At 53.4% G+C, this 26,970-nt stretch overlaps 1 protein-coding gene across 1 annotated transcript in view; it reads right to left on the bottom strand.

Annotated features, from left to right (window-relative positions):
* KIAA1671 (KIAA1671 ortholog) overlaps positions 1 to 26,970 on the bottom strand; it is a 147,884-nt gene that overhangs the window by 13,441 nt on the left and 107,473 nt on the right. Inside the window, exons 6-8 of the mRNA XM_030336348.1 lie at positions 7,562 to 7,680; positions 3,519 to 3,774; positions 656 to 830 (exon numbers count right to left, since the gene is read on the bottom strand). Of these exons, the coding sequence (XP_030192208.1) occupies positions 656 to 830; positions 3,519 to 3,774; positions 7,562 to 7,680 (550 nt within the window). The remainder of the gene's footprint in view (positions 1 to 655; positions 831 to 3,518; positions 3,775 to 7,561; positions 7,681 to 26,970) is intronic.

The raw sequence follows: 26,970 nt of genomic DNA, 5'->3' as shown, positions 1-26,970 counted from the left end.
CACAGGATTCAACCAAAGAAGTCCTCAGAGGAAAATGTGTAGCCTTAAATAACTTGCTACAGGGGCGCCTGGGTGGCTCAGTCAGTTAAGCGTCTGACTTCGGCTCAGGTCATGATCTCACGATTTGTGGGTTCGAGCCCCGCGTTGGGCTCTGTGCTGGCAGCTCAGAGCCTGGAGCCTGCTTCGGATTCTGTGTCTCCTTCTCTCTCTGCCCCTCCCCTGCTCACACTCTGTCTCTCTCTCTCAAAATAAATAATAAACATTAAAAATAGTAATTATAATTTATTAGAAACAAAAATGGCAGATGATAAACAGAACTGATGTTCCAACTCGAGAATCTGGGCTCAGACCAGCAAACAAATGGAAAGAAGTCTGAGTAAATTTAATAACGGTAAAGGCAGAAACAGTAAAATCCTATTAAGTTGTGCCTCTGTCCTTTGCAACCTGTGCAGCCCCAAATTAATAGGTCATCCTGACAAAAGCCTTTTTCACCTGGTTTCTAATAAGGTCTGTAGAGTAAGAGAGCACAGTTTCCTCTGTAACTGTGTTCTAATATCCTACAACCGATAAGGGCAGGAAGTTCTGCTCAGTGTCTAACCCAAATCCATCCTGCTGTTCAACGTGGTATCTGGGCAGAAAGGGGTGCATGGCATACCCGTTGAGTCCTTGAACATCCACGCATTGTCAGCCTCGTCCTCCAAAGGAGACCTGCTCTCCGACTCGCTGACTCGGCTGCGCCGGAGGGCGTGGGAGATGGGAGCCCGGCGGCGGCTTCTCTTGCTGAGCTGCACCCGGGTCTTGAGGGCACTTGAGTCGAGGACTGAGGTTTGCTTTGGGAGCAGCAGGGAGGGGGAAGGAGAAAAGCACGGGGACCATTAACTGAGGGCACCACCTGCAGGAGGCGTGCGTAGCTTCCCTGATGCCCGAGGTGCTGTTTAGGTGGTACGTGGGCCACCTGAGCCCGGGAGCCTAAATCTCTCTGCGAAACATACCATGTAGGCTGGTCACAAGAATCCAATGAAGGCGGAACGCCCTAGCCCGGAGCCAGCCACCTGGTGGACAGGAATGCAAGTGCCCTTCCCGTCCTCGTGACACCAAGGGAGCAGGTAAACTAGAGCAGCGCTTTGTATACAGCAGGAGCCTGATATGTGTTTGTTTGCTGGTTGAACGAATAGCCGAATACATCATCTCACCGAATCCTTGCAGGAACCTTGTCCACGCAGGGCCCATGAGCTGAGGCACTCTCTGCGTGGTCCCCCCTTTGCTCACGATAATTCAGGGCACAGGTAGGGGCGGGCAGGGCAACGCGCCTGCACCAAGCACTCGTCTGCAAGCGTCACGCTCCGAGTGGAGGCAGGCAGACGGTCAGTGATGCTTTCCGAGCTCATCACCTCCCACGGTGCGAGGGCCGGGGATGCACACCATCCAGGTAGGCCCAGCATAGAGGACGGGCAGTCACTCATTCGGGGATCGCCTGGGGGGGGATGGTGGTGAGGCACTCAGAGCTCTGTGCTCAAGTCCCACTCGGTTCAAAGCTTAGCTGTGGGACCTCGAGCGGCGGACTTCACCTCTCTGAGCCTGGGTGTCCCTCTTTGTAAAAAGGGGACCCCAGTCATATCTGCTTCCTATGGGAAGCTGGGAGAATTCGGTGAGCCCAGTTATGGAAAGCCCTGCTTTCACACAGGGTCTGAAAGGCTCCCACAGGCAAGAGCTGTTACCGGCCAGCTCGCGTGCTTGCCTGCAATGTTGATCTATCCCTCTCAGGTCTACCTTGGAGAAATTCCATCACCCAAGGCCTTGCTAGACTAGCGATGACGGGCTAACTTCAGTGAATCATTTCCCAGTTGGGAAGTGGCACACACCACACCGGGGACAGGAGGAGGGAGCTAATGTTTGTGCACCTGCCTCTCAAATTGGTCACAGTGGCGTCCAGCGGTGGGACCTGATGGGGCTGGGGCAAGAAGGGGAGACACGCAAGTCACAGAGCCAGTGTTTCAGACTCAGAGACAGTGGGGGCGGGGGAACTACCGAGAGGGGTGGCTGGTTGTGGGTCTGGATACCTTAGTGCCGCACCTTCCCTTTCAACCTCCAAACAGCCCCCACGGGAGACCCGAATTGTGGTGGGCAGTGCATGGAGACCTCAGTGTGCGTTCAGCCAGCTGCTGGACCCGTGCTCGGGGACACCTGCATCTGAGCCACTCAGTGGCCACTTTGGTTCCCTAAGCTGCAAAATGGGGCAGGAATTTTTGCCTCTTGGGGTTACTGACATGTAAGCAGTCCAGGGACTGACACTCAGGGACCAGTGGCCGCTGACATTGCTATTGATATTTATAATGGCCACTGAGAAAGAATTGCTTAGGGTTCTAGAAGGTTAAGTCCAGAGGATTATGTCACGGTGACATCATGCGAGCACGGAAGCTACAGCAATGCTTGGCGCATAGCTTGAGCTCAGTTAAGTGTTTGTTGAATGAATAACTGAATATATATCACCTAACTCAAACCTTAGTCCATGTTTATATAGGGGGTGGCCCAATGGAGACTGAACTTGTGTCTTTCCCGTCTCTGCCCTTCCTTACCCAGAGGTGCCATCGAGAGACCCGGACCATACTTAGGAGGGGGCGCTCCCTCTGAGGACCCAGAGGGAGACCTTTCTCCTCAAGCAGCAGTGTTCCTTCTCTGGGGAGAATCCGGGCCGCCATCCCTAAGAGTATAGGCCAAGACAGCGGCTTGCCCTTACATTTTGCATCATTTAGATGATGCATTCACAGGAGGGTGGGCGGGGGATAGCCCTAATGTCAGAGAAGGACAACAGTAAGACTTCAAAGTTTGAAAAGGAAAATGTCCCTGACCCCTGCAGGGGGGCAGCTCCTGCGGGAGGGAAGAGGACAGACGCTGGTCTGGAAGGGGCTGGAGCAGGATGCTTCTGGGCCTGGGTGGCTGGCATCCAGGAGGCTGGGGACCCACATAAGGGCTGTCTGTGCCGGGGGCGGGGGGGGTGGGGAGGGGTGGCTCTGCTTCCCAGAACTGCTATTATGCATTTCTAGAGAGACTGGGATCCCCCGGGACCAGAGACACATCGCACCAAGCCAGACCTCGGCGTGGACACCCAGCAGGATGGGTCTGAGCAAACTCCAGACTCGGCATGCCGGGAATGGCGAACTCAGGCAGACCCCCCCTCAGATGTCCCGCTGGCCTAGCAGGTACGGGCTACGATCGGTTTTAACGTGAACACACGCGATCACATTTGAGGTCATGGAGCCCATCGTGCTGGTTATCAGCGGATGAGGAAGCCAAGGCTCCGAGAGGTGAAGACATTTGCGGGCATACGGTAGGTCCCAGCTACAGGCAGACATCGGTCCCATCTCAAAGACTGTGCCCTCTGCACCTGCCACGGGGGGGGGGTGGGGCGCGGGCACACAGATTCTACCCCCGGGAGGGGCAACTGGCTGGGAGATGGTGGAGCAGCCCTTTCAGAAGGAACGACTCTTCCTGATGCCCGTTCCCACTTCCTGACTCACATCAATGAAGGAGAAGTCGTCCACGCTCTTCGCAGGGCAAGCGTCCGGCGGGGGCAGCCCCTCCGTCCCATCGGTGGATTCCAGGTCAGTGCTGGATTGGTCCACGCTGGTGCTCCGCTGGTCCCTGGAGCCGCTGTGCTGGTCCCCGGCCGAGGTGGCCTCCGTCTGGGAGGACAGGGAGGACAGGCGGCTGCCGGGCAACTGTTTCCGCACCGACACGGCACTGCTGTCTGGGGACGGGGACTCAGGAGCCAGACTACGAGAAAGGAGGGAAGGGAGATATGATTGTGCAGGTGGTTTCAGAGAACTGAAGTGCGAGCAAAGGAAGCGGCAGAAAGCAGGTTTGGGGTGTGTTTTTTATGTCAGGAAACAAGACCCAGGACATCCCTGTGGGATAACCTTTCTGGGCACAGCCAGGTGCTGCCCATGATGCCTCCAGAACATTCCACAGGTGTGCAATGGAAGGGGTCAGTCTTGCCCCGCTCAAGACCCTCCGACCCTGTACTGGGCAGGAGTGAGGGAGCCACTGGTCACACGCGGCTACTGGGCCATCCCCATGTGGCACATGTGAGCCCAGAGTATAAAGTACACGCGGGATTCCCAACACTTTGGATTAGAGAGAGAGAGAGAGAGAGAGAGAGAATGTAAAATACTGATTACACGTTGAAATGATAACATCTCAGATCTGGATTCAATAAAACAGTGTTATTTAAGTTGAGTTGTCAAGATTAATTTCCACCTGGTTTCTTTTTTACTGTTTTGACGTGGCTACAAGAATATCTTAAATTACCCACACCTCACCTTTGCGGCTCGAGCTGTATTTCTGTTGGACAAGCACTGATGTCAATAAAAAAAAAAAATCGCCAGCAGTCACTTGAGGAAGAGTGGGAGGTGGGGGAATCTTCCATGTGGCTCTATTCATTTGTTTATTCACTCAGGCATGCATGCGATCAAGATTTACTGAGCACTTACTCTGTGCCAGGCACTATGCTAAAAACTGAGTCCCTGAATCCTCTTCCCAATCCTGTGAGGGTCACCCTCTGATCTTGAAGCCACCACAAGGCCATCAGGTGGGATTCGCCTCAGGAAATTAAATATTGATCCCACTAAAGATGAGGAAACCGAGGCACAGAGATGTGAAGTAGCTTGCCCAAAGGGCCAGAATGGACTCTGGAATCCATGCCCTTGACCCTTCTCCGACTTCCGGAACGTCTGCCCGTGGTAATGTATTTAAGTATGGCTTGGATAACTGGGACCACATAAGATAGGAATTTATAAATCACTTAAGCCAAAAAAATTAAGCCATTAAATTAAAAAGTCTCCCCCCTCCCATTAAAAAGACCAAAGTCAAGAGCATGGGAGAGCTATCCGGGAGGAAGGGCAGTCAGGCACCCAGACACCATCGCTGTTAGAAGGGGTCTGCAGCCCTAGAAGCTGCCCGAGCTACACCCCTGAGCAGAACCTCCGACCCAGGTGTACTGGTGGTTCACCCCGGGGGGCACAGCCATGCTCTGTCAGCCCTGGGATGATGTTACTCCTCGGAAGGGGCAGGATGTCGGGGTATGGGTGGGACTGAAGCAAGTCCCCGAACCATGAGGGAAATACCACCAAGGAGGCAGCAGATGGCGCCATTGCCCAGGGCTGGGGGCACAGCGGCTGCTGGTCCGGCCAGGGAGAGGGCGCTGCAGTGCCTCTGGGGAACAGAAGGGGGCGTCCACCCACAGGAGAGATCCCAGGTCCCCCAGGCCGGGACTCACCTGGCCTTAGGTTCTGGGGGTAACAGAGGCCCAGGGAGCGTGAGAGACGCAAGACGGAGACGCAGCCTTCTGCGTCCCGAGGGTTCTTGCAGGAAATTTAAGTTAAGTCTAGTGACAGGTAAGTAGGCTCATTAACAAAACACATTTCAAGGGTTAGGGGAGAAAAGGCTTTCACAGGAGCTTTAAGAAACCTTTGCTTCCCTTTTTCGTCTTCGTACCCATTCTTTTTTTTTAATGTTTATTTATTTATTTTGTGAGAAAGAGAGCATGGGGGAGGGGCACAGAGAGAGGGAGAGAGAATCCCAAGCAGGTTCTGAGCTGTCAGCACAGAGCCCGACGCGGGGCTCAAACTCACAAACCGTGAGATCACGACCTGAGCTGAAGTTGGCTGCTTAACCGACTGAGCCACCAGGCGACCCCCCCCCTACCCCGCCGCCATATACCCATTTTTATTTCCATCCACCTCCACTCAACTTTTATATCGAGGGCTGTGGGACGTTACCCAGTAGAGGGTTGTGACCACCTCCCAGCTGAGAAGGCGGGGGAAGCAGGTGGGAGACCTGGGGCTCAGTCCACCCCAGCCCCGGGCATGCCACCCACAGGGCGAGAAAACTGAGTCGTGACACAGCTGGCAAGGGGCCATGCCGCAGTCAACCCAGTTCTCTCTGACTTTAAAAGACCACGCGGCCCTCACTGTGGTCACATGACCACGTGATCCTGGGCCCCCCCCCCCCCCCAGCTAGGGAAGACATGAGCTGAGAACACGGCCTCGTCCACCCCAGATGTCCCACCCAAGGCAGAGAAGAAATATCGTATCTTTAAAACCACAAACAGGTGCAGTGAACAGGTACTCCTACTATGTGCCAGGAAATCTGCTGATGGCCGTACAGATTCCCCTCCCAGCCACCCCCTGTGATGGGTTGCCTCAGCCTTGGCCTCCGCAAGACAGGGCGACAGGATTAGATGTTAACACCTTCACGTGCTTACAACAGTGCTTGGCTCAATAAACCCTGGCTGTTTTTATAAGCGTCATTCCCTTCCCACAGAGGAGGAGGACCGGAAAACCGGGAAAACGTAGCTAATTTAGCCAGAGTCCCACAGCCAGCGAGGGTAGAGCTAGAACTCAGAGGTGCCTGCCTCTTGTATCCAGGCTGTTTTTGATAACCTGAAGCCTTCTGCCACAGTCAAAACCAGGCAGACCTCTGAGGGCCCTCCAAGCCATTAACTGGGGCGATATTCTCTCTCTCAAAAAATAAACATACTAAAAAAATTTTTTGTATAAAAAGGGGGTGCATGGGTGGCTCAGTCAGGTAAGCGTCCTGACTCTTGATTTCGGCTCAGCTCATGATCTCATGGTTCATGAGTTTGAGCCCTGCATCAGGCTCTGCACTGCTTGGGATTCTCTCTTCCTCTCTCTCTGCCCCTCCCCTGCTCTCTCTCTCTCTCTCTCTCTCTCTCAAAAAATAAACTAAAAAAAAGTTTAACTGGGGCGATATTAAATGCAGACATAGCTAATAAGGCAACGTGTATAGTACATTCCTAGATTTGTAAACATACCCAGATATGGTGAAAAAAGTCTAGACAGACATCTAACAAAAAACACTGATGCCCTCATTAATGATCTGTGTGCTGGGATGATAGGTGTTTTTCATTTTCTTTGTAATTTCTTTCACTGTGGTAAAACACACATAACATAAAATTTTCCAACAGTGACATTTAGCACACTGTGCAACCATCACCACGATGTAATTCGAGAACTTCTTCGTTCCCCCAAAAGGAAGCCTGCTACTTGTTAATGTCAGCCCCTACCTACCTACCTACCCCCAGCCCCTGGCAACTAACCTACTTTCCATCTCTATGGACTAACCTAATCTGGACATTTCATATATTATTTTAAGATGATTTGTATGTTCTGGGGCGCCTGGGTGGCTCAGTCGGTTGAGCGTCCGACTTCGGCTCAGGTCATGATCTCACCGTGAGTTCGAGCCCCGCGTCGGGCTCTCAGCTGACAGCTCAGAGCCTGGAGCCTGCTTGGGATCCTATGTCTCCCTCTGTCTCTGCCCCTCTCCTGCTCACACTCTCTCTCTTTCTCAAAAATAAAAATTTTAAAAAACAAATGAAATAAAATAATTTGTACTTTCTGCATTTTCTTTTTTACAACAAGAATGGATTACTCTCATACTTACGCACAAAACAGGTTCTAGTTATATAGAAATGAGGGGGCAGGTGGGCCACACTGCCAACCAGGGGCCCCACCTCGCAGTCAGAAGCCCTGGGACGCCCTACCTCTCCCCGCTCTGGCGCTGGTCTGTCCACGTCCCATACTGGCTGTCGGCTTCCTGCACGAGGGTGTCGGTGTCCTTGGCTTCGGGGGGCCGCCTGGAGAAACACTGCTTCAGTTGGTCCTGTGGGGACAAGCCAGAGGGGAGATTTCTATCAGGGGAAAATGCTCAGAACCTGGTCCCCAGCTGACACAGATCACATGGCATTGCCCCTGACTCAAACCCGCCCCAGCTCCCGACTGTGCTCAGCGACGGGTCCAAATGTCTGGGGTGGGCATTAGGGCGACCAACTGCGCCAATGTGCCCAAGGCATCACAGGATGCAGGAGCGTCGGTGCTGAAGGCAAGCAAGCATCTCAGTCGGTGCTGAGATGAAGGTGTCACCCTCCCCAGCACGCTGCCCGTCCTCAGGGCCCCTCTCCGCCTGGCATTGCAGGCGGGATGATCTTCTCTCCATCTCCAGTCTCCCAGGACTTGTCCACCTGGTAGGGATGCTCCCTCACCCGTCCCCCGCCCCAGGTTCCCACCGCCACCGGCTTCCCATCTGCATCATCCAATATGGCATTCGTGGAGCATTTAACTGTGCCCAGCGGCAATCAAGCTGTGTGCACTTTGTCTCGCTGAACAGCAATCCCATGGTAATCTTTATCACAATCCCTGTTTTGCAGATGGGAACACTGAGGCTCAGGCCGTTCGAGTGACAGGTCCCAAATCAAACAGCCTGTGCACGGTGAAGTGGAACCCAAACCCGGGCAGGAGGCTGGGACCCCACATCCAAACGGATAACCACTGCATCCCAGGCAGCCTGGATCGCTGGGTATTCACTACCTACTCAGTTGCTAGCTCTGCCCCCGGCCGGGGCGCTTGGAAGGAGTGCTGGCACATGGTGGGCAGTCCGTAGACCTCCACTAAGTGACTGAACTGCTGGCTTCCCCCACCTTATTCACTTTGGCAAGTTAAAAGCCCCTTCCCTGCTCAACAACCTTCAGTGGCTCCCTAGTGCCCTCCAGCTGAAATCCCAACACGCCTTGTAATGGAGCCCCAAATTTCCTCTCCAGTGTGCCATCTCCTACCCCAAACAAACCCTTCCTCCCACCCTCCCGGACCTCCCCACTGAGTCCCACACAAGCCTCCCACATCCCAGCCTCTGTGGTTTTGCTTGCGCCCCTCCTCCTTCCTCCCATCCTCCTCAGCCAAAGCCATTGCAACCCACGGCGATCTCTCCTCCTGCCCATGCTTGACTCACTGTGGTACCAGATAAAGTTTGACATAGAAGGTATTTCCTCAAGAGGTATTTACTGAGCGCCTACTATGTGCCAGGCACCAGGGAACCGGGGGTGGGGGATCGCAGCACAGCAGACACAACCCCTGAGGTTCTGTGACCCAGCCGATGCGCTCTTCAAGGTCAAGATGCTCCATCATCTTAGTTGACACGCTACGCTTTTCCGCGGCTTCTGCGGAACCGTCCTTGGCTGAACAAGCTTATAGGGTCCAGGAGAACGAACACAGGCCCGGGGAAATGCTTATTAGCTGTATGACCTCAGGGTTTTCACTTGGGGCCCAGAGAAGCTACAAGGGTCCAGTGAGGACACGGTCGCCAAGCTAAGGGCACGGATGCCAAGGACGGGACCCATGTGACAGCTCCTATGCCTACCCCCTTCCCCATTCTCTTCCTCTCAGCTTTTGGGGACACTTGTGTGCCCCACAATGCTCAAGGGGATGCTGTGCGGGGATATATGCAAGAACGGGCATTCAGAAGAAAGCCCTCTGTCACCTCACAGACGGCCACACTCGAAGACCCTAACAACAGCTAATGTCCGAACACCCCCAACACCACTGCCTGCAGAACGCTTTTCTTTGACGAGGTAACAAAATAACACGTGTTTGTTGTAAAACGTTTAGAAATGATAGAAAAGCGCAAAGAGTAACACCCCTCATCCACTGACAACATTCTGGCATAGTCCCATCCAGAACTTTCCCTGGGCCAATTCATCGACATCCTTATCTTTTTTCTTTTTACGTTTATTTGTTTATTGAGAGAGAGAGAGTGTGTGTGCGTGTATGGGAGGGGCAGAAAGAGAGAGAGAAAATCCCAAGCAGGCTCTGCACTGTCAGCACAGAGCCCGACGGGTGTGGGGGGGGGGCTCAATCCCGCGAACTGCAAGACCATGATGGAGGCAAATTCAAGAGTCGGACGCTTAACCACCTGAGCCACCCAGGCGCCCATCCACACCTCATCTTTAATGGCTGAAGATCCCACTGGATGCACTCAGCACCGTTCGTTCATTTAACCAATCCCCAAGTGTTGGGCATTTAGGTTGCTGAACATTTCTCCCTGTTATAATCAACAACATGACGAACATCCTCGAGGCTACAGTGACACATGTCTGTGATTATTCCCACGGAAGAGATTCCTAAGTATAGAATCACCAGGTCAAGGGGTGGCATATTTTTAAGGCTTTGGCTTCTGATGAGCGAGCCAGTCTTGGGACAGTCTGCCCAATCTCCAGGCCCATGGGCAGCATGTGGGGGTGGCTGTCCGCACGCTTTAGGGATGAAGTCAGTACCCGCTCGGGGAAACTGGGGACGTGTTTGCCTTGAGAGATCACCTGACATTCTCAGATGCCCTGGACCCTGAACACAATTCTCCCTGGGGCCCAGGAATGGAAGTCGCCATCTGAGCACATCCCCAGCTGCTCACTGTTTTTCAAAGATGTCACAGAATCAGGCATTCCCTAACTTAATCCCCTACACGGGTCAGATGCAGAAGCCAGAGGCTGGGGCCTTAGGGGGTTGCTGCCGGTGGCCTCGGCGTCGCTGTCCTGAGCACTTTCAGACAGCTGCACGCTGGATACGGGGTGGCGTGTGCCAAGCGTGGTGGGAGGCAGAGGGGTGACGCCTCTGTGTCACAGCTCAGGCAGAAGGGGGGTGCTGCTGTCTCCGCTCTGTCTCAGCTGTGTGGCCTGGCCACGTGACTCCACCCTTTCAAGCCTCAGTTTCCCCATTAGAAAAACGGGGGTTGTTTTGTGGCTTCAAGGACATAATCTCCGGAAATCACCAAGCTGAGGGGACAGGAGCTGCAGGTGTTCAGAACCATTTTCACGTCCCTCCCCCGGAAGGACGGAGGTCTTTCCTTGCTCAGGGATGGAGAAGGGAGGTGGAGGTGGGGCCTTTGGAAATCAGAACGGCCGGGTGGGTAGGATGCCGAGGGTGGAATCAGGGCAGGAGACGGGGGCTGGATGTCAATGGCGTTCAGCAACGACACGTAGGTCTCCATCCATCCCGGTCTGTGGGCCCCCCTGAAGGGATTTAGGATTTACACTCAGGGATGTGGAATCACCACAGGCAGGAATACACGCTTTCTCCCTGCACCGCCTAATGCCAGACTCGAGATTCCCCAGGGCAGCACCCCTGACTCCTCTCTCCCTCACTCCCACCATCAAATCAACACCCGGTCCTTCAAAGTCTCCTTCCAGAACATTCTGTCCAGCCTTGGCCAGCTCCAGGGTCTCCCTGCCTCCCTCACCTCTCGCTCCTCCCATTATACTTACAAAACCATAATCTGGGCCCGCAAGGTCCCTGCCAAAGCCCTTTCATCGCCCACATCCGTCAGCCTCAAGTTCAAACTCCTCAAAGTGGCTTGTGGGATCATCATTACTTGGGCTCCTTCCCCACCATCTCCTGCCCATCCTGGGCCCTCCCACGGCTGCTCCCCCCTCATGTGCCCCCGGCTACACTCTCTCTCACCCCCAGACCCACTGGAGCAGCCACCGCCTCCCAGCTAACCTTCAGATTTCAACTTTGAGGGCTCTTCCTCCGGGAAGCCTTCCCTGAACTCACCCCTACCAAGGCTGGCTCAGGAGCCCACGGCTCTCACCATGCCCTAGATCTCAAGTCTCTATATCTGTGCTGGGCAATACATAGCTGCTAGCCACATGTGGCTATTTAAATTTAACGTAAATTTGTTAAAATTAAAAAATACAAAGGATTCAGTTCCTCGGTGGCACCAGCCACATTTCAAGGGCTCCATAGCCACATGTGGCTACCATGTTGACCAGCACGGATACAGAACATTTCCATCACTGCAGAAAGTTCTAGTGGACGGCACTGCTGTAGAACTTCCCACAGTGTAATAATTAGAATTGACCTCTTTTCAGTCTCCCTTGGACGTGTCCTGCTTCTGGAGCCAGAATGTCTGGATTCATTACACAGTAGCTGTGTGATCTTGGGCACGCTACTTAACCTCTCTGTGCCTCGCTGTCTGGACCAAAGAGCAAACGTTACATATTTGGCGGAATGCCATCACAGTCACTACTCTTCAACACAGACCCCCAAGTTTGGAGTAATTCAGGGGGTAGGATTATCTAGGGGGATTCATCTTGTACATGAGGCTTAAGAAAGCGAGCTGTTTATCAGCACTTTCTCCAATGAGTATCCTGGGAACCTTGCATGCACTGCAAATTATTCATGGCTCCTCCCTCTGGCAGACCCTCACTCAAATCAAGTGAGGCCTGAGTTTTGCTCCCCGGGTTGCGAGGCCTCGAGATCAACCACCAAAAGGCCCCAAAACTCTAATAAAAACTTTCCCAAAGTCAGACTTTTAATTAGCTTTAAGGCAGGATATTCTTCCAATTCAGGCCTGCCTCACCAGGCTGCTACAAAAACCCTCAACGTCCACAGGCAAGTAGATGCCGACAATACAGATGATTAACTAATGAATGACACACGTGTGTCCCAGTGAGTCCCCCGTCTGGAACACGTGCCAGTCTTTTCTGACGTGCGTCCCCGATGGACAGCCACCCGATGCCCAGAGCCGCATTTCAGTCGTCATTTGTCACATGAGGATGACCAAATCTTATTTAAAGTGAGAATGACTCTTGAGTCAATTTGGTTGACCTTTCTCAGATGAGAAACCGAGGCACAGAGACAGGAATTGCTGTCTGGCTTTTAGTTTTCACAGTGAGCGAGAGGCAGTGCGGGCACCTCTGGGACGCAGGGTTCCTATCCCATGCTCCTTCCAGCCCCCAACATCCACCTGCCCCCAATTTCCCAGGATGCTTCAAGAGGCTCCGATGAGGAAGTGTATGCAAAAATGGGGAAACGTGCGTGAAAATGCTCTCAAAAATTTCAAGAACTTGGCAGGTTTAAAAACCACTTGCTTGGGGGCGCCTGGGTGGCCGACTCAGCTGAGTGTCAAACTTTGGTTCAGGTCACGATCTCACGGTTCGTGAGTTTGAGCCCCGCGTCGGGTTCCGTCCTGTCAGCACGAGCCTGCTTTGGATCCTCCGTCCCGCTCTCTCTCTGCCCCTTCCCTGCTCACTCTCTCAAAAATAAATAAACATGAAAACAAACAAACAAAAAAACCAAAACACTTGCTCAGACTAGGAGCTCACCAAGCCCCAAGCCTCAGGTGCATGAAGACCCTGGGCCCTTGTCTTATAAGCAAAGATGACTGTCTTAGCCCAGAGCCCATAATGGATAACTTCATAATAGCCACGCTGGCGAGGCCAGGCTAACACACGCCTTTAAGGGCCGTGTTTAAACATGCCATAACACACATCCTGAAATTTAAAAACCTGTATATCCCTCGAGTCAGCAATTCTGGTTCCAGAAATTTATCTCAAGAAAATCATTAGACACACTTGCCAAGATCTATGAACATGAAGGCTCCCTGCAGGAGAGCAAATATTGCAAAGTATTGGAAATATCGTTGCAAAATACTGGAGACACCACTGCAAAATCTTGGAAATGACCTAGATGTCCAGTAAGATGGGGATCAGTGGAATGCAATCTGGTGTATCCACACAATGGAATAAAGACAGCCAGGGAAAATGATGCTCAGAAAGAAATGTTTACTGTCAGAGAAAGATACCTGTCTTATACTTGCAAACATTAAAAAAAAAAAAAAAGGTAACACAATGGCACGTGTGTATGTGTCTTATGACACCGGTTTCATAAAAACAAACACATAAACATACGAGGAAGGTCCCACGGCAAACCACTAACAGTGGAACTGTCTGTGGGGAGTAACAGACAGGAGTGATTAAACAGGGTGTTTATTACTCATGATGATTTTATTTAATATCCAAACTTGTAGTTTTATATCCCAGTACAGACGATCAAATTAATAAAATGAAATAAAACCCATTCAATCCCGCCTCCAATACGATCGTATTGCACACGCACCGTGAGTGAAGAACAAATCGGAAATCTTTATGTGTTAATCCGTATCAGAACCGGGCAAACTTTTTCTTTTTTTTATTTTTTTTTAAAAATTTTTTTTTCAACGTTTTTTATTTATTTTTGGGGACAGAGAGAGACAGAGCATGAACGGGGGAGGGGCAGTGAGAGAGGGAGACACAGAATCGGAAACAGGCTCCAGGCTCGAGCCATCAGCCCAGAGCCTGACGCGGGGCTCGAACTCACGGACGCGAGATGGTGACCTGGCTGAAGTCGGACGCTTAACCGACTGCGCCACCCAGGCGCCCCCGGGCAAACTTTTTCTATGCAGGGTCAGATAGTCAGTCTTTGGGGCCCTGGGGGCCATTCAGTCTGTGTCCCAACTACTGGGCTACAGGCAACATGTCAGCGTGTGTGGCTGTGTTCCAATAAAACTTTACTTACAAAACAGGTGGCTGGCGAGATTGGGCCCCACAGGCACCTGGCTGATCCCTGACCTATGATGCGCTTTGGACGGCCAGCTGCGTGAAAATGGGGACTGTCCCATCCAGTGCTGCCCCCACCCCCAGCACTTAGAACGATACCCGGTCTATGGTAGTTGTTGAATAAATATTTGTTGGAGGAAGGTGTTTCCAAAGATAACTTTTCTTTGCAGCAGGTACGTGTGAACTTAACCAAAAAAGCAACGGCGTTAGGGAGGAGGCGGGGAGAAGAGAAACTACCACGCCTGCGTGTATTCTGGGGTGTCTGACACGTCCACCTAGGAAAAGAACCCTGAGTCAGGACGGCGCTCGGCGGCTCAGCTGACAGGGCAGTTCGGAGCAATTCAAGATGTGCAACCCCTCCCCCGTCTGCAACTCTACACTGTCAGCTGCGCAGGGCGGCTGGCTGGTGACACCTGCTCCGTCTCTGCCCCTGAGGGCCTGCAGCGCCTTCCTCTCTCGCGCTCAGGTCAGCCTTACACAACCGAGAAATCAGAGCAACATCAATGTCGAGGGCGAACACTCCTGAGGGCTGAGGGCTGGCGATGTACTCTTCCATTCTGCCATCTGTGTTCCCAGACAACCCTATGTGGTAGGAATGTCATGGATCCGTTTTACAGGGGAGGAGACTGAGGCCCAGAGAGGCGACCTGCCATGCCCGAGGTCACGGAGTTACGTGGTGGGGAGCTGGCATTTGAACCTGGGTTTGCTTGGCGCCCAAGCCGGTGCTCCCCACAGCCCGTGCTGCATTTCCTGGCCCTGGTCTGACACAAGAGCTTGTTGGGGTCCTCTGTGATCATTTCACAGATGAGAAAACCAAGGGCCGGAGACGGGGAGGAATGCCCGCCAGGCCTGGCCTCCAGGGTTCACGACTCCCTGGCCTGTGCCTGTCACTACAGTCCATCTCCAGCAGCCTCTGTCGTGGGGTCACAGGCCCAGGAAGGGGAGAAGGAGGGCGGGGGGGGGGGTGCGGCAGGTCAAGGATGAGCTGGAGTTGTCACATCCACACTGTGCCCGCCCCGGTCCAGGCTCTTTTTAAAAAAAATTTTTTTTAAGTTTATTTATTTTGAGAGAGCGCGAGCAGGGGAGGGGCAAAGAGAAAGGGAGAGAGAAAATCCCAAGCAGGCTCTGTGCTGTCAGCGCAGAGCCCGATGAGGGGCTCGACCTTACGAACTATGAGATCACGACCTGGGCCAAAATCCAGAGCCGGACAGTTAAACAACTGAGCCACCCAGGCGCCCCCAGGCTCTCTTCGTAAGAGCACTGTCCGTCTTATTTCAGTCTGCTCTGAACCCCAAGGTCCAGAGTCCGCTCTCCTCGCCACATCTGCTTATCCTCACCCGTCCCCCCGACCCCCACCCCCACGGCCACAATGACGCCCAAACCCACCATGCACCTTCCCACCACGGGCCTTCGCCCATGCTGTTCACTCTGCCCAGCCAGGTCCCGCACGTCAGCTCCGGGGGGCAGAGGAGGGGGGCGCCTGTCCTAGCCCAAGTCTGAGTCCTGGCCAGAGTTTTCTCCTTGAGCCCCGATCTCGGCTGGAGGTTCTCATCACTTGTGGGAGTTGTTGGATGCTTGTCCCTCCAGAGATAAAAAAGAATCTCCAAGATGGGGAGGGGGGTGGGTGGGAGTTGCATTTTCTTCTCACCTTTGGATTCACAGTGCTTATTTACAGGACCTGGCACTTAGTAACTGCTCAATACATTGGAAGGAAGGCAGGAAGGGAGGGAAGGAGGGAAGGACAGGAAAGGAGAGGGAAAGACAGGAGGAACTCGATGGGGAGTGGGGCCGGGCAGAGCCCTTAGAACATGCCCAGTGCTGCCAGCACATACTCACACAGTGTCCCCTCCCTGTGGACTCCCCGCAGGGGATGTCCACAATGCCACCTAGGGCTACAGCACAAGCCAGGCTTGCCCCTGCCCTGCCCAGTAGCGTGGGGGTGGCACTTCCCAGGGAAAGTCGGTAGGATACCAGCTGCTGAGCCCTCCCAATGGGCTCCGAGAACAACGGTGCAGGTATAGTCAGGTGAGGCCAGGTGTGGTGGCCTGGATGGGGGCATGGCTCAGGGTGTGGGCTGGCCACCTGGCCACAGTCCACTCGGGACCCGCCACAGGCATCAGTCAGTGGGGCAGGAAGATCTTGAGGTCATCTCTAAGGTTGGTGGCAAGCTTGGGGTGGAGAAGGGAGGCCAGAGCGAGCGAAGGACAGAGACAGACGGGCAAACGGAAGCACACAGAGGAACAGCAAGAGAGCAAGAGAAACCACGGGGACACACATAACCAGAGAGCAACAAATGGGCAAGAGTGACCGAGAAGCAGAGGAGGATGTGTGCCCGGACCTGAGGGACCCACCTGGACTGTGGCTCTGAGGTCCCGCCCACAGGGACACACCTGTTCTAGACTCCATCGCCTGACCTGGGGTCATGGGCACAGACACTAGTCTCAGCCATGGCTCCCCCTCTCTTGACCCTACATGGTCAAGCCCCTCCCTTCTCTGAGGCTCAGTTTCCTTTGGGGCTAGATTAAACCCAGTGGTTATAAACACTCTTTGGATAACCTAACAGCCCCTGGTGGTTACCAACCCTAAACCACAAACTTGTAGGTTGCAGGTGTGAAATCGACCTACTCCACTAACCTCTGTCAACTTGGAGGCAGGACAGGTCCTAAGACTCCGCAGAAAAGAGGCAAATCCAGCCCAGCCTTTTGCCGGCTGTGATTCGAACGTCTCCAAACCTCGACTTTCCCATCTGTGCAGTGGGGATGGGGAGGATGCCCGGGGTGTTGGGTGGATTCTGGGAAATGTCTGGCGAGAGCTTGCACCTGGCCTGATGATGGTGGTGATGTCCACTGTTTGGCTCCCCCCAAAACATATCATTTTAACAAACACTGTTAATAATGTGCTATCTGGCCCTCATGAGGCCAAAGAGTCCCACCGCTCAGCTGGGGGCCGGAAGGAGCTGCCTCAACCAGACCCCAGAGTGTTTCCCTTGACCTGGCCACGAGTCAGCCGCTCCTCTCTACCACGAAACGCAATGAGCTGGACCCCAGCTCGGCCCAGCAGACCTACTGCCCTTCGGGGCCGAGCCACCCACCAGGGTGTGCCGGCTGCAAGGTGACGGGTCTGGCAGAGATACGCTGTCTCCACGGGACAAGTGCGTCACCCAAAGTGACAGGAACACACGTCTGCAGCTGGTGCTTGGGAGAGGCGTGTTTGGTTTCGGCTGGGAATGCCCGCAAGACTCCAGAGCGAGGGCTTCCTGGCTCTCCCGACGGCCTCTGAGGCTATACATAGAAATGACAGCTGGGCTGGGGTGGGGTCGGGGGGCCCAGGACTCGTGAGCCGCAGAGGTAGGGTTCCCCCAGACTCCAGAAGTCCATGACACCCTACGGCCCTGCTCTGGATGTCAGAGGTGGTTAAGAGGTAGAAATGAATGTAATAACCGCAAACACTTAAGGGGCACCAACCGTGCGTCTGGGAACAAGTCAATTCCTTACGTGGGTCATCTAGTTCAATGCCTAGAGTAGATACTATCAATGGCCCATCTCACAGGTGAACAGTAACACCACCAACAGACACGTATATGGCCCTGCCTGCCTGCCCAGCGGCCATATTTTGTCCACTCAACCACCGTAAGAAGCAGGTAGAAGATGAGGCACAGAGAAAGAAAACTTGCCCAGGGTCCCATGAGGGAGTGGAGAAGCCCAATTCGAACCCAGGTGGTCAGGCTCCAAGTCTAGGACCTGTGACCCCCACTCTGCCAACTCCTACTGAAATGCCACCCAAGAGATGACCCTCTGGAAGACTTCTTGGTACAGTCTGTCAGCCGCTGGCCAGAATGTGTCCTTCAAACACAGCTCAGGCATCACCTCCTCCAGGAAGCCTCTCCTGACTGCTTCCATCTGCACCTGGGCTCAGTCTCTCCTTGGGACCCATGCTCCACCCCCCGCCATGCTCAGCCTATCACAGACCTTAACAGGCTGTGCTGTGCTTACTGTTTGTCTGTCTCCTCTAAACTGTGAGCTCCCTGAGGGCAGGCACTGGGGCATCCATTCACCCTCAAACCCCAGCGCCAAGTTGAGATGGCCACAGTGTTCAGGAAGCAACTGACGATGGATAGATGGATGAATGAATGAATGAGTGAATTCATAAATGATCTCCTGCTCCCTTTCTAATGCCCATGAATGATATTACTGTTTACTCTGACTCTTGATACATCTTCAGACCATCTGTTTTTATATATGCCCTTACATTTTAATTTTTATTACTTTTAAAGACAAACTCAAACACCATGTTCAGGGTGCAAACTGTGAAAGTGGATTTTTTTAAGGTACAAAATAGGAGAGATTAATCCAGGGAAGGAAGACGATCCTCCAAAAACAAGGAACCTTCCTGCAGGGGGCAGGAGAGAAGAGCAGCATAGAACATTCTAGAAGTACTGAGATGCCCTTTGCGTGGAAACAGACAAATTCAGTTTCCCCCCCCCCTTTTTTTTTTCACTTTTGAACGTTTATTTATTTTTTGAGTGACAGAGAGAGACAGCATGAGTGGAGGAGGGACAGAGAGAGAGGGAGACACAGAATCTGAAGCAGAATCCGAGCTGTCAGCACAGAGCCCGACACAGGGCTCGAACTCAAGAACCGTGAGATCGTGACCTGGGCTGTCGGACACTTAACCAACTGAGCCATCCAGGTGCCCCTCAGTTTCCCTTTTAAGTCTAAGCTTCTGTCAATAAAAGATGTATAGTTCTAAGGTTAAGATGCACCCAGGGAAAAGAGAATTTAGGGTTTTTAAAAATGCGTTTAGGGGCACCTGGGTGGCTTAGTCGGTTAAGCTCAGGTGATGATCTCGCGGTTCACGAGTTTGAGCCCCGCCTCAGGCTCTGTGCTGACAGCCCAGAGCCTGGAGCCTGCTTCAGATTCTATGTCTCCCTCTCTCTCTCTCTCTCTCTCTCTCTCTCTCTCTCTCTCTCTCTTCCCTCCCCCCACTCGCGTTCTGTCTGTCTGTGTCTCTCTCTCAATGAATAAACATTAAAAAAAAATTTTTTTTAATGTGTTTAACCCAAGTGACAGAACAGCCATGACCCAGAATACTATACTACTTAATTGTTAAAAGTAAGTGTTAAAAGAGATAAGGCAGATATAAATGCACTGATCTGAAACGCCCCCCCTTGCCCTTATTAGCATGTGAATGGAGCAAGGCACACAGCAGCAGGTGGAAGGGGGCTGCCATTTGTGAGGAAAAAAGCATCTTCTTCTATATGTAAAAACACAAATATATGTGGCTATTTGAAAAGGCACAGAATCCTGGAGAAGGACACAGGAAAACTATAACAACACTGGTCTCTGGAAGGGGCGGTGGGGGGCGGGGAGACCTATTTTTTATTCTACCTCTTTTTGGTTTTTGTGGGGTTTTTTTACGTTTTATTCATTTTTGAGACAGGGAGAGACAGAGCATGAACAGGGGAGGGTCAGAGAGAGGGAGACACAGAATCCGAAACAGGCTCCAGGCTCCGAGCTGTCAGCACAGAGCCCAACGTGGGGCTCGAACTCACGGACCGCGAGATCGTGACCTGAGCCGAAGTCGGCCGCTTGACCGACTGAGCCACCCAGGCGCCCCTATTCTACCTCTTTTTGAATTTCGTCACATTTGTGGTTAGTAATAAAAAAAAAAATAGACGTGCACCATGTACAATTCTGTATAAATAGATAGTTGTCTTAGGCTTCCTTGCGTTTCTTCCTCATGGAACTGGCTTCCCGCCCATCCTGACTTGGCTCCTTTTTAAAACAGTCTAAGCCAAATTTGAGTTCTTTTTTTGTTGAAACATCACACGTCGAATCGTCCCTGTCATGTTTATTTCAGGCCAGAGCTCGACTTGTCAGGTGACGGAACTGTAGCCCCGACACATAGGTGTGGACCTGACGAACAGGCAGGAGGCTGGGTGTGCCTGTCCACTGCCTTGGGTCCCCACGCCTCGTCCCCGGGGCTCCCGGCGTCACTCCCCCCGCAGGACAGGACGCGCCAGCAGCTCTGCGGGATCTGTGGTGGAGAAGCACATCCCGATGTCCCAACGTGGCCGTGCCACTCCTGCTCCCGGTGGCTCGTCCACGAGCTACGCACACAAGCACACCAACATGCACACGTACGCCAAAGGACACGCACGAGCAAATACACACAAATACATATACACAAATATGTGTCTGCAAAACAGACACATGAATGCAAAAACACAAAACATACGCACACAAACATACACACACAGATGCATGCACGCAAAACACACATGAATATACACGAAATACATAGTACACACAGGCAAAGAACACATACGACGCTAAACACTCGTGCAAAAACACGCACGGAAATACACAACTGTACACAAACGTACACACACACACACACACACCCAGGGATGTTCACAGTAGCACTGTTTTTGGTGACAACAAAAACCCAGTTGCCTTGGCATAAGGGCATCTGACGTGTAAACCAGGGGTTATCCCTCCAAGGCAATACTGTGTTGCCATTAAAATCACCAAAGTCGAGGGGCACCTGGGTGGCTCGGTCTGTTAAACGTCCGACCTCGGCTCAGGTCATGACCTCGCAGTTCGTGAGTTCGAGCCCCGCGTCGGGCTCTGTGCTGACAGCTCGGAGCCTGGAGCCTGCTTCGGATTCTGTGTCTCCTTCTCTTTCTGCCCCTCCCCCACTCATATGCGCACGCATGCTCTCTCTCTCTCAAAAATAAACATTAAAAAAAATTTTTTTTTAAAATGGAAGTCAAATTTTAAATGCTGATATGGAAAGGTGTCAAAGCCCTGGTGGATAAGGTTAAAAAGAGCAAGGAGCAGAAAAGTCTGCCTTAAATTGCCCCCTTGGTCATCTTGGGCCCTATGATTAATAAAGGTGTCCTATCCCAGATACCTTAGGGCCTGAGACAGAGGAGGAGGGGGAGTGGGCACATAGGGTCCGGGGTAGTGGGTGACACAGGGCTTCACGGAGGGTGTGCGACATGACCCTGAAAAGTCGGTCAGATGTGGCCAGTAGAGGATGAACAGAGAAGGCAGCATAGGCAAGGGAACAGCCTGGGGAAAGGTGAGGTGGGAGGAAGCGGAATGTCATCTTTACTAAGAGCTGTTCTCTTGTGGCACCAGGCACAGGACAGGCACAGGACGGCCCTGTCCGTCCCATCCAGCCTGCACAGCGGTGCTGCACGGGAGGCCCAGCACCCCCCTTGCCGACAAGGGACTGGTGTGCAGAGAAGGGGAGAGCTTGGAGCACGGGACCTGAATGGAGCGCCTCTTCCTTGGGCTGGAGCCCAGGCAGGGGTAGGGGCCTAGCCGGGAAGTTCACTGTCATCCAATGGGCACGGTGGCTCCTTTGTTGAACACCCAGGCCTGGTGGAGGAAGAAAACCAGTTTGGCTGGGCTGACATTCCATCGCTCTGGACAGAGCCAAGAGCTCTGTTTCCTTCTGGTGCCCAGCCCAGCCTGTGGCTTTGTTCAAAGACCCTGCCCAGGGCCCAGGGTGCCTGATCCTGCCCTCGGTAAGCCAGAGGCCCTGGAAAACGCCCCAAGTCGGGGATGCGCCTTCTGTGGTATTCTTGTCTGCTCAGTACATGACTCACTGGGTCTCCAGTTGGTGACAGTGCTCACGGCTTCAGCGGGGGGTCCAGGATGCAAGGGTCAGGCCCCACGCAGCACTCAAAGCCAGCTTATCAGCTGCCTGAAAAAGACGGGCCCACCAGCAGAGCCCAGAGAGCAGTTCGGGCAGACACCACACCTCGGTCAAGCCCACAAACAAAACAACAGACTCATTGGAAGGAGCCGGGGCCCATGCAGGCTTTTGGGGACACTGGAGAAGCCCAGAACGTCCTCGGGGTCAGAGTTCACTTGGCAGGGCTTAGGAAGTCAGACTTGGTGACCATGAGGCTGCTGACAGGTGTTCAGGATGTGCAGCCTACGGAAGGCCCACCTCAGTGTGGGGGCCACACCCAGGCACTCAGCATTTGGGTTCATCCTGGGTGAGCGCGCTGTGGTCAGGCGCCCCGCAACGTGCTTCACTGCATCAGCCCCCGAAGGTTCTCCCGCCGACTTGTGAAGTGGGTTCTATCTAATGTCATGGCTCTGCGGGCCCCAGACCCCAAGCCCAGGTGTTCAACTGCTGCCAGCCAGGTTCTGTCTCCCAGGCTTGGTGTTATATGAGACCAGGCCAGACAGCCAAGAGGCGAACACAGGAGGGCAGCAGGCGGATTAGGCCTCAGAGAAGGGAGTGGGGGTGGGGGTGGGTGGGGGAACAGCCCAGGCATAGCACGGGCAGTGCTACCCAGAGAATTTCCACCCCCTGGTCCTGCGGGGACTGCACCCTGACCCGCCTCCTTGGCTCGGCACAGAGAAGGGGCCATCAGAGCTCAGACCTCAAGTCCTTGGCTGGGCCTCTTATGAGCTGTGCGCCCTGAAGTGGGTCACTTTCTCGGGGCCTCAAATTTCCCCCTCTGTAAAATGGGGGTCATCACTGGGGTTGTGCCCCTGGGTCAGGATATCATCCAGAGCTTGCTCGGGCTTGCTGGGCCCCGTTTTCTACACAACCACCGCCCGATGAGGGGAAAGGTGGAGGGAAAAAAACATGTCCGCTGCACAAGCCGTGGGCTCTGGGACTTCCTAACAGAAGGGGGGCTCAGAAGTTGCCTGGAGTTTGCCCAGGACAACAAGCACTTATTCAGCACCTACTGTATGCCAGCACTCTGCTAAGGATGCCATGGGTGCCTCAGACACCTGCCCTGGGGTGGGGGGGGAAGCTTCAAATCGAGGGGGGATGTGGACACATAAGCAAGTCATGTCAACAGGGTGTGTGCAGAAGGGTCATGGACCGAAATGGATGCAGAACAGAGGAAGTGCATGGGGGAGGTCAGGAAGGCTTCCTGGAGGCGGTGACTCTTGAGCTTTTCCTGAGGAGTAGGAGTTAGCCAGGGGAAGGAGGGAGGCGGTTATTTATTTAATACACACAGTATTTGTTCCTTGGGCATCAAGTCAGAAGTGAGGGGAGTGAGGCGGGGGCGAGGCCAGGTGGGGCCTTGAGGGAATGTTTATCCTGGGAGTGATATGGAGAGCCTCTGGAGGGCTTTAAGTTGGGAAGGGACAATGTATACATCAGAAGCATCATTGCAAGCGGAAGACAACACCCCAGTGGCTGTGTGCAGGATGGACTGCAGGGGGCAAGGGAGGAACCCGGGTGGGGGGGAGGCAGTGGAGAGGACACTTATGCCACCATCCAGGTGAGAGACCCCGGAGGCCTGACCCAGGGCACACCAAAGGGACTGAGAAGCACGAGGCTTTAGGAAAAAAGAAAGGAGCTGAAGCCAGCAGGACCTGGCAGCTGAGGGAGGCAACTGGGAGGAGCCCTGACTTCCAGACTCAGCAATGGTGTGGACCTCTGCCACCAGCAGCTTGGCCAGAGAACGTGCGAAGGGTCCCCACCGTCCCACCTCGGGGAGAGGTGAGGATGAAGGGCGCTGGGGAGGAGGCAAGATGCTGGGGAAGAGATGGGGGAGAGGCAGGAAGGGAAATTCCAGGAAAGGGGAGGCGACAGGGTTTAAGGCAGAGATGGTGACCAGCGTCCCAAGAAACCAATATGCAGCTCGCCTCCTCCCTGCTGCCTGTCTGTGCCTTCAGTGAATTCCTACAGACACAGAGAAGTGAAGGGTTGGTGCCCCAGGCCTCTGAGCCTCGGAGGGGCTGGGATGTTAGCTGCAGACCATGAAGGTCCCAGCGATTCAGGGAAGAGACGCCAGGTTGGCAGGTGTCTCGGGGCCACAACAGACCCGGACTCCCATCCCGGCTCCCTGGCCCTTAGAAGCTGTGTGGCCTTGAGTAAGTCACTCCACTTCTCTGAGCCTCAGTGATAGCAGGGAATCACTCCTGTGCCCAGCAGCGATGCCAGCGTCGCATGGGCTAATGACCTATGCAAAGGGCTGGGCGCTGTGCTTGGCAAATGGTAGGTAGTCAGGAAATGAATGCAATGATTATGATGCTCGTAAGGCCGAATCATCTCTCTCTGGCTCAGAAACCAGCAAGAGACGCAGAGCCAAAGAGGATGATACAAGGAGCTCTTAGTAATTAGGTGTTTTCAGACTCCATGGTATAGATCACCGCAGCACCCCAAACCTCCCCCCACCCCCGCCCCGCCACCCCACCCAGAGGAGCTGGCAGAAGTTATAGGAATTGTCTGATTCTTACGGCAAAGACTACCCTTAAGCTTCCAGAAAATAAGGCCTTAACTCTAACTTACCCTCTCCGTAGGGTAAACCCAAGCGATTACGGGTGTGAGAGGCAATCGAGACACAAGACACTGCGGGGAATCCTGGGCAGGGCAGAAACCTCAGCTGAGCCTCCCCACCACGGCAAGCCTTCGCCAGGGTCCGGGGGCAAAAATCCCAGGAGAGCTGGAAGCTCCTGGGCAGACATCCCTCCCGGGGCTGAAGCTGGCTGGAGAAAGTCCAAACTCCTTGCTCGGGCACTTGTAGCCCCAGGACACTTCCCATGCCTGCTGCTCGCGGCGCCTGCTCCCTCCTCCTCGCATATATCCTGCTTCAGCTGGTACGACCTTCCACCTGGAATGCCTGTCCCTGCCTCTTGTGCGGGCAAACTCTTACCCTACCTTCAAAACCCAGCTCACCACAGCACAGGGGAGCATGCATCCTTACTCACAGCTCTCCTTAGAGTCCTCAGGACCGGGGCAGAGGGGGTTTGTATCAGCTCTGACTGCCCCCACCCCGAGACTGAGCGCCTCTGAGGCTGGGATTGTATCGGGTTCACCTCTGTCTTCCTAGGGCCAAACTCTGGGCCCAGCACAATGTAGGTGCTCAGTGAATGTTTGAAGAAGGAGGGAGGAGGGAAGGAACGGAAGGGGTAAGGGAAGGAGGGAGGGAAGAAGGAAGGAGAGAAGAATCAAGCCCTAGGCTGTAAATAATACAAAGAAGGTATCCAGGTACTAAAGCACTAATAAGGTACCGCGTTCTAATGTCCTCATCTATGAAAATAGAGACAGGAGAACCCACCTCTCCAGGCTGTTAAAGATTAAATGCAATAATCAGCACAAATGCCCTGCCTGGCACACAGGAAGCCTTTCCTCCTTGTGTGCATTTGTCTGAGCACCTACTGTGCGCAGCACTGGGAATGAGGAAGGCGGGTGCTTGCCCTGGGAGGAGCTGACATTCTAGCACGGGAGACAGACAAACCACACCACAGAATACAGATTATACTGCAATGTGTGATAGGTGCCAGGGAGAAAATAAAACTGGCCAGAGAGGAGGAGGAGTTTGGGGGGGGCAATTTTAAACAGGGCTGTCAGGGTCAGGGGACATCTCTCTTCTGAGACATTTGAGGGGAGAGATCTGAAGGGGGTGGGGTGACAGCCAGGAGGATACCCAGGAGGACGGACAGGCCGGTGCAATGGGCTAGAGGCAGACTATCGCTCTAAATGCTGCTTTTGCTACAGACTGCGTTTTTAACATTTGGTGTGCTGATTTAGGAGTTGAGGCTGAAGCACCCATTTCCCCAAATCACATTCTTTTTTTTTTTTTTAAGTTTATTTATTTATGTTGAGAGACAGCACAAGCAGGGGAGGGGCAGAGAGAGAGAGAGAATCCCAAGCAGGCTCTGGGCTATCAGCACAGAGTCCAACATGGGCCCTGTCCTCAGGAACCATGAGATCATGACCCGAGCTAAAATCAAGAGTCGGACGCTTAACCGATGGGGCCGCCCAGGCACCCCAGCTCCAAATCACATTCTAAGTCTAGCATCCCCACTGCCCACTCTCAAATCTGCAGCTCCCCATATAAAAACACGAAATGAGTGCACAAGCCTTAGGTGCTGACTTTATCCCTGAAGGGTGGGACACAACCCACCCAGGACCTTCGGGGGGCTGAGGTCTGCCGGGCTCATCCAGTTTCTCGGTTGCCAAACTGCTGCATGGGGTTCTCTCTGACTTGCAAACACTGATTGGGCACCAACTGTCTACATGCAAGACCCTTTGCCGGGTGCATTCGTAAATGTCATCTCCAAGTGTGAAAGCCAGGGGCACCTGGGTGGCTCAGTCGGTTAAGCATCCGACTTCCACCCAGGTCATGATCTCATGGTTTGTGGGTTCGAGCCCCACGTCGGGCTCTGTACTAACAGCTCAGAACCTGGACCCTGCTTCAGATTCTGTGTCTTCCTCTCTCTCCACTCCTCTCCAACTCATGCTCTCTCTGTCTCTCAAAAATAAATAAATTTTTAAGAAAATTTTTTTTAAAAATTCAAATGTGAAAACCAAATTTGGGAGCCTCCGATATTCTGCTCCCACTGGGGGAGGGGAGCACAGTCTCCACTTTCCGTATCCTCTTTTCCAGATGGGGAAACGGGTTCAAAGGGAGGTTGATGTGCACGGGGACACATGGGAATCATACCAGGGTGGCTGAGATTCAATCCTGTCTCCTAGGTTAGCTTCCTAGCCTCCACTCATTAAAAAAACATTCTTTTTTAATGTGTGTTTATTTTTGAGAGAGAGACAGAGCACAAGAGGGGGAGGGGCAGAGAGAGAGGGAGACACAGAATCCAAAGCAGGCTCCAGGCTCCAACCTGTCAGCACAGAGCCCGACGCGGGGCTCGAACCCACGAACTGTGAGATCATGACCTGAGCCAAAGTCGGATGCTTAACTGACTGAGTCACCCAGGCACCTCCCTCCACTTATTTTAAGCAACGCTGCAACAGTGGCAGCC

The sequence above is a fragment of the Lynx canadensis genome, chromosome D3, assembly GCF_007474595.2.
Source record: "Lynx canadensis isolate LIC74 chromosome D3, mLynCan4.pri.v2, whole genome shotgun sequence".
NCBI lineage: Eukaryota > Metazoa > Chordata > Mammalia > Carnivora > Felidae > Lynx > Lynx canadensis.
The sequence above is the reverse complement of the archived record's forward strand: the minus strand, read 5'-3'. Positions and strand labels throughout refer to the sequence as shown.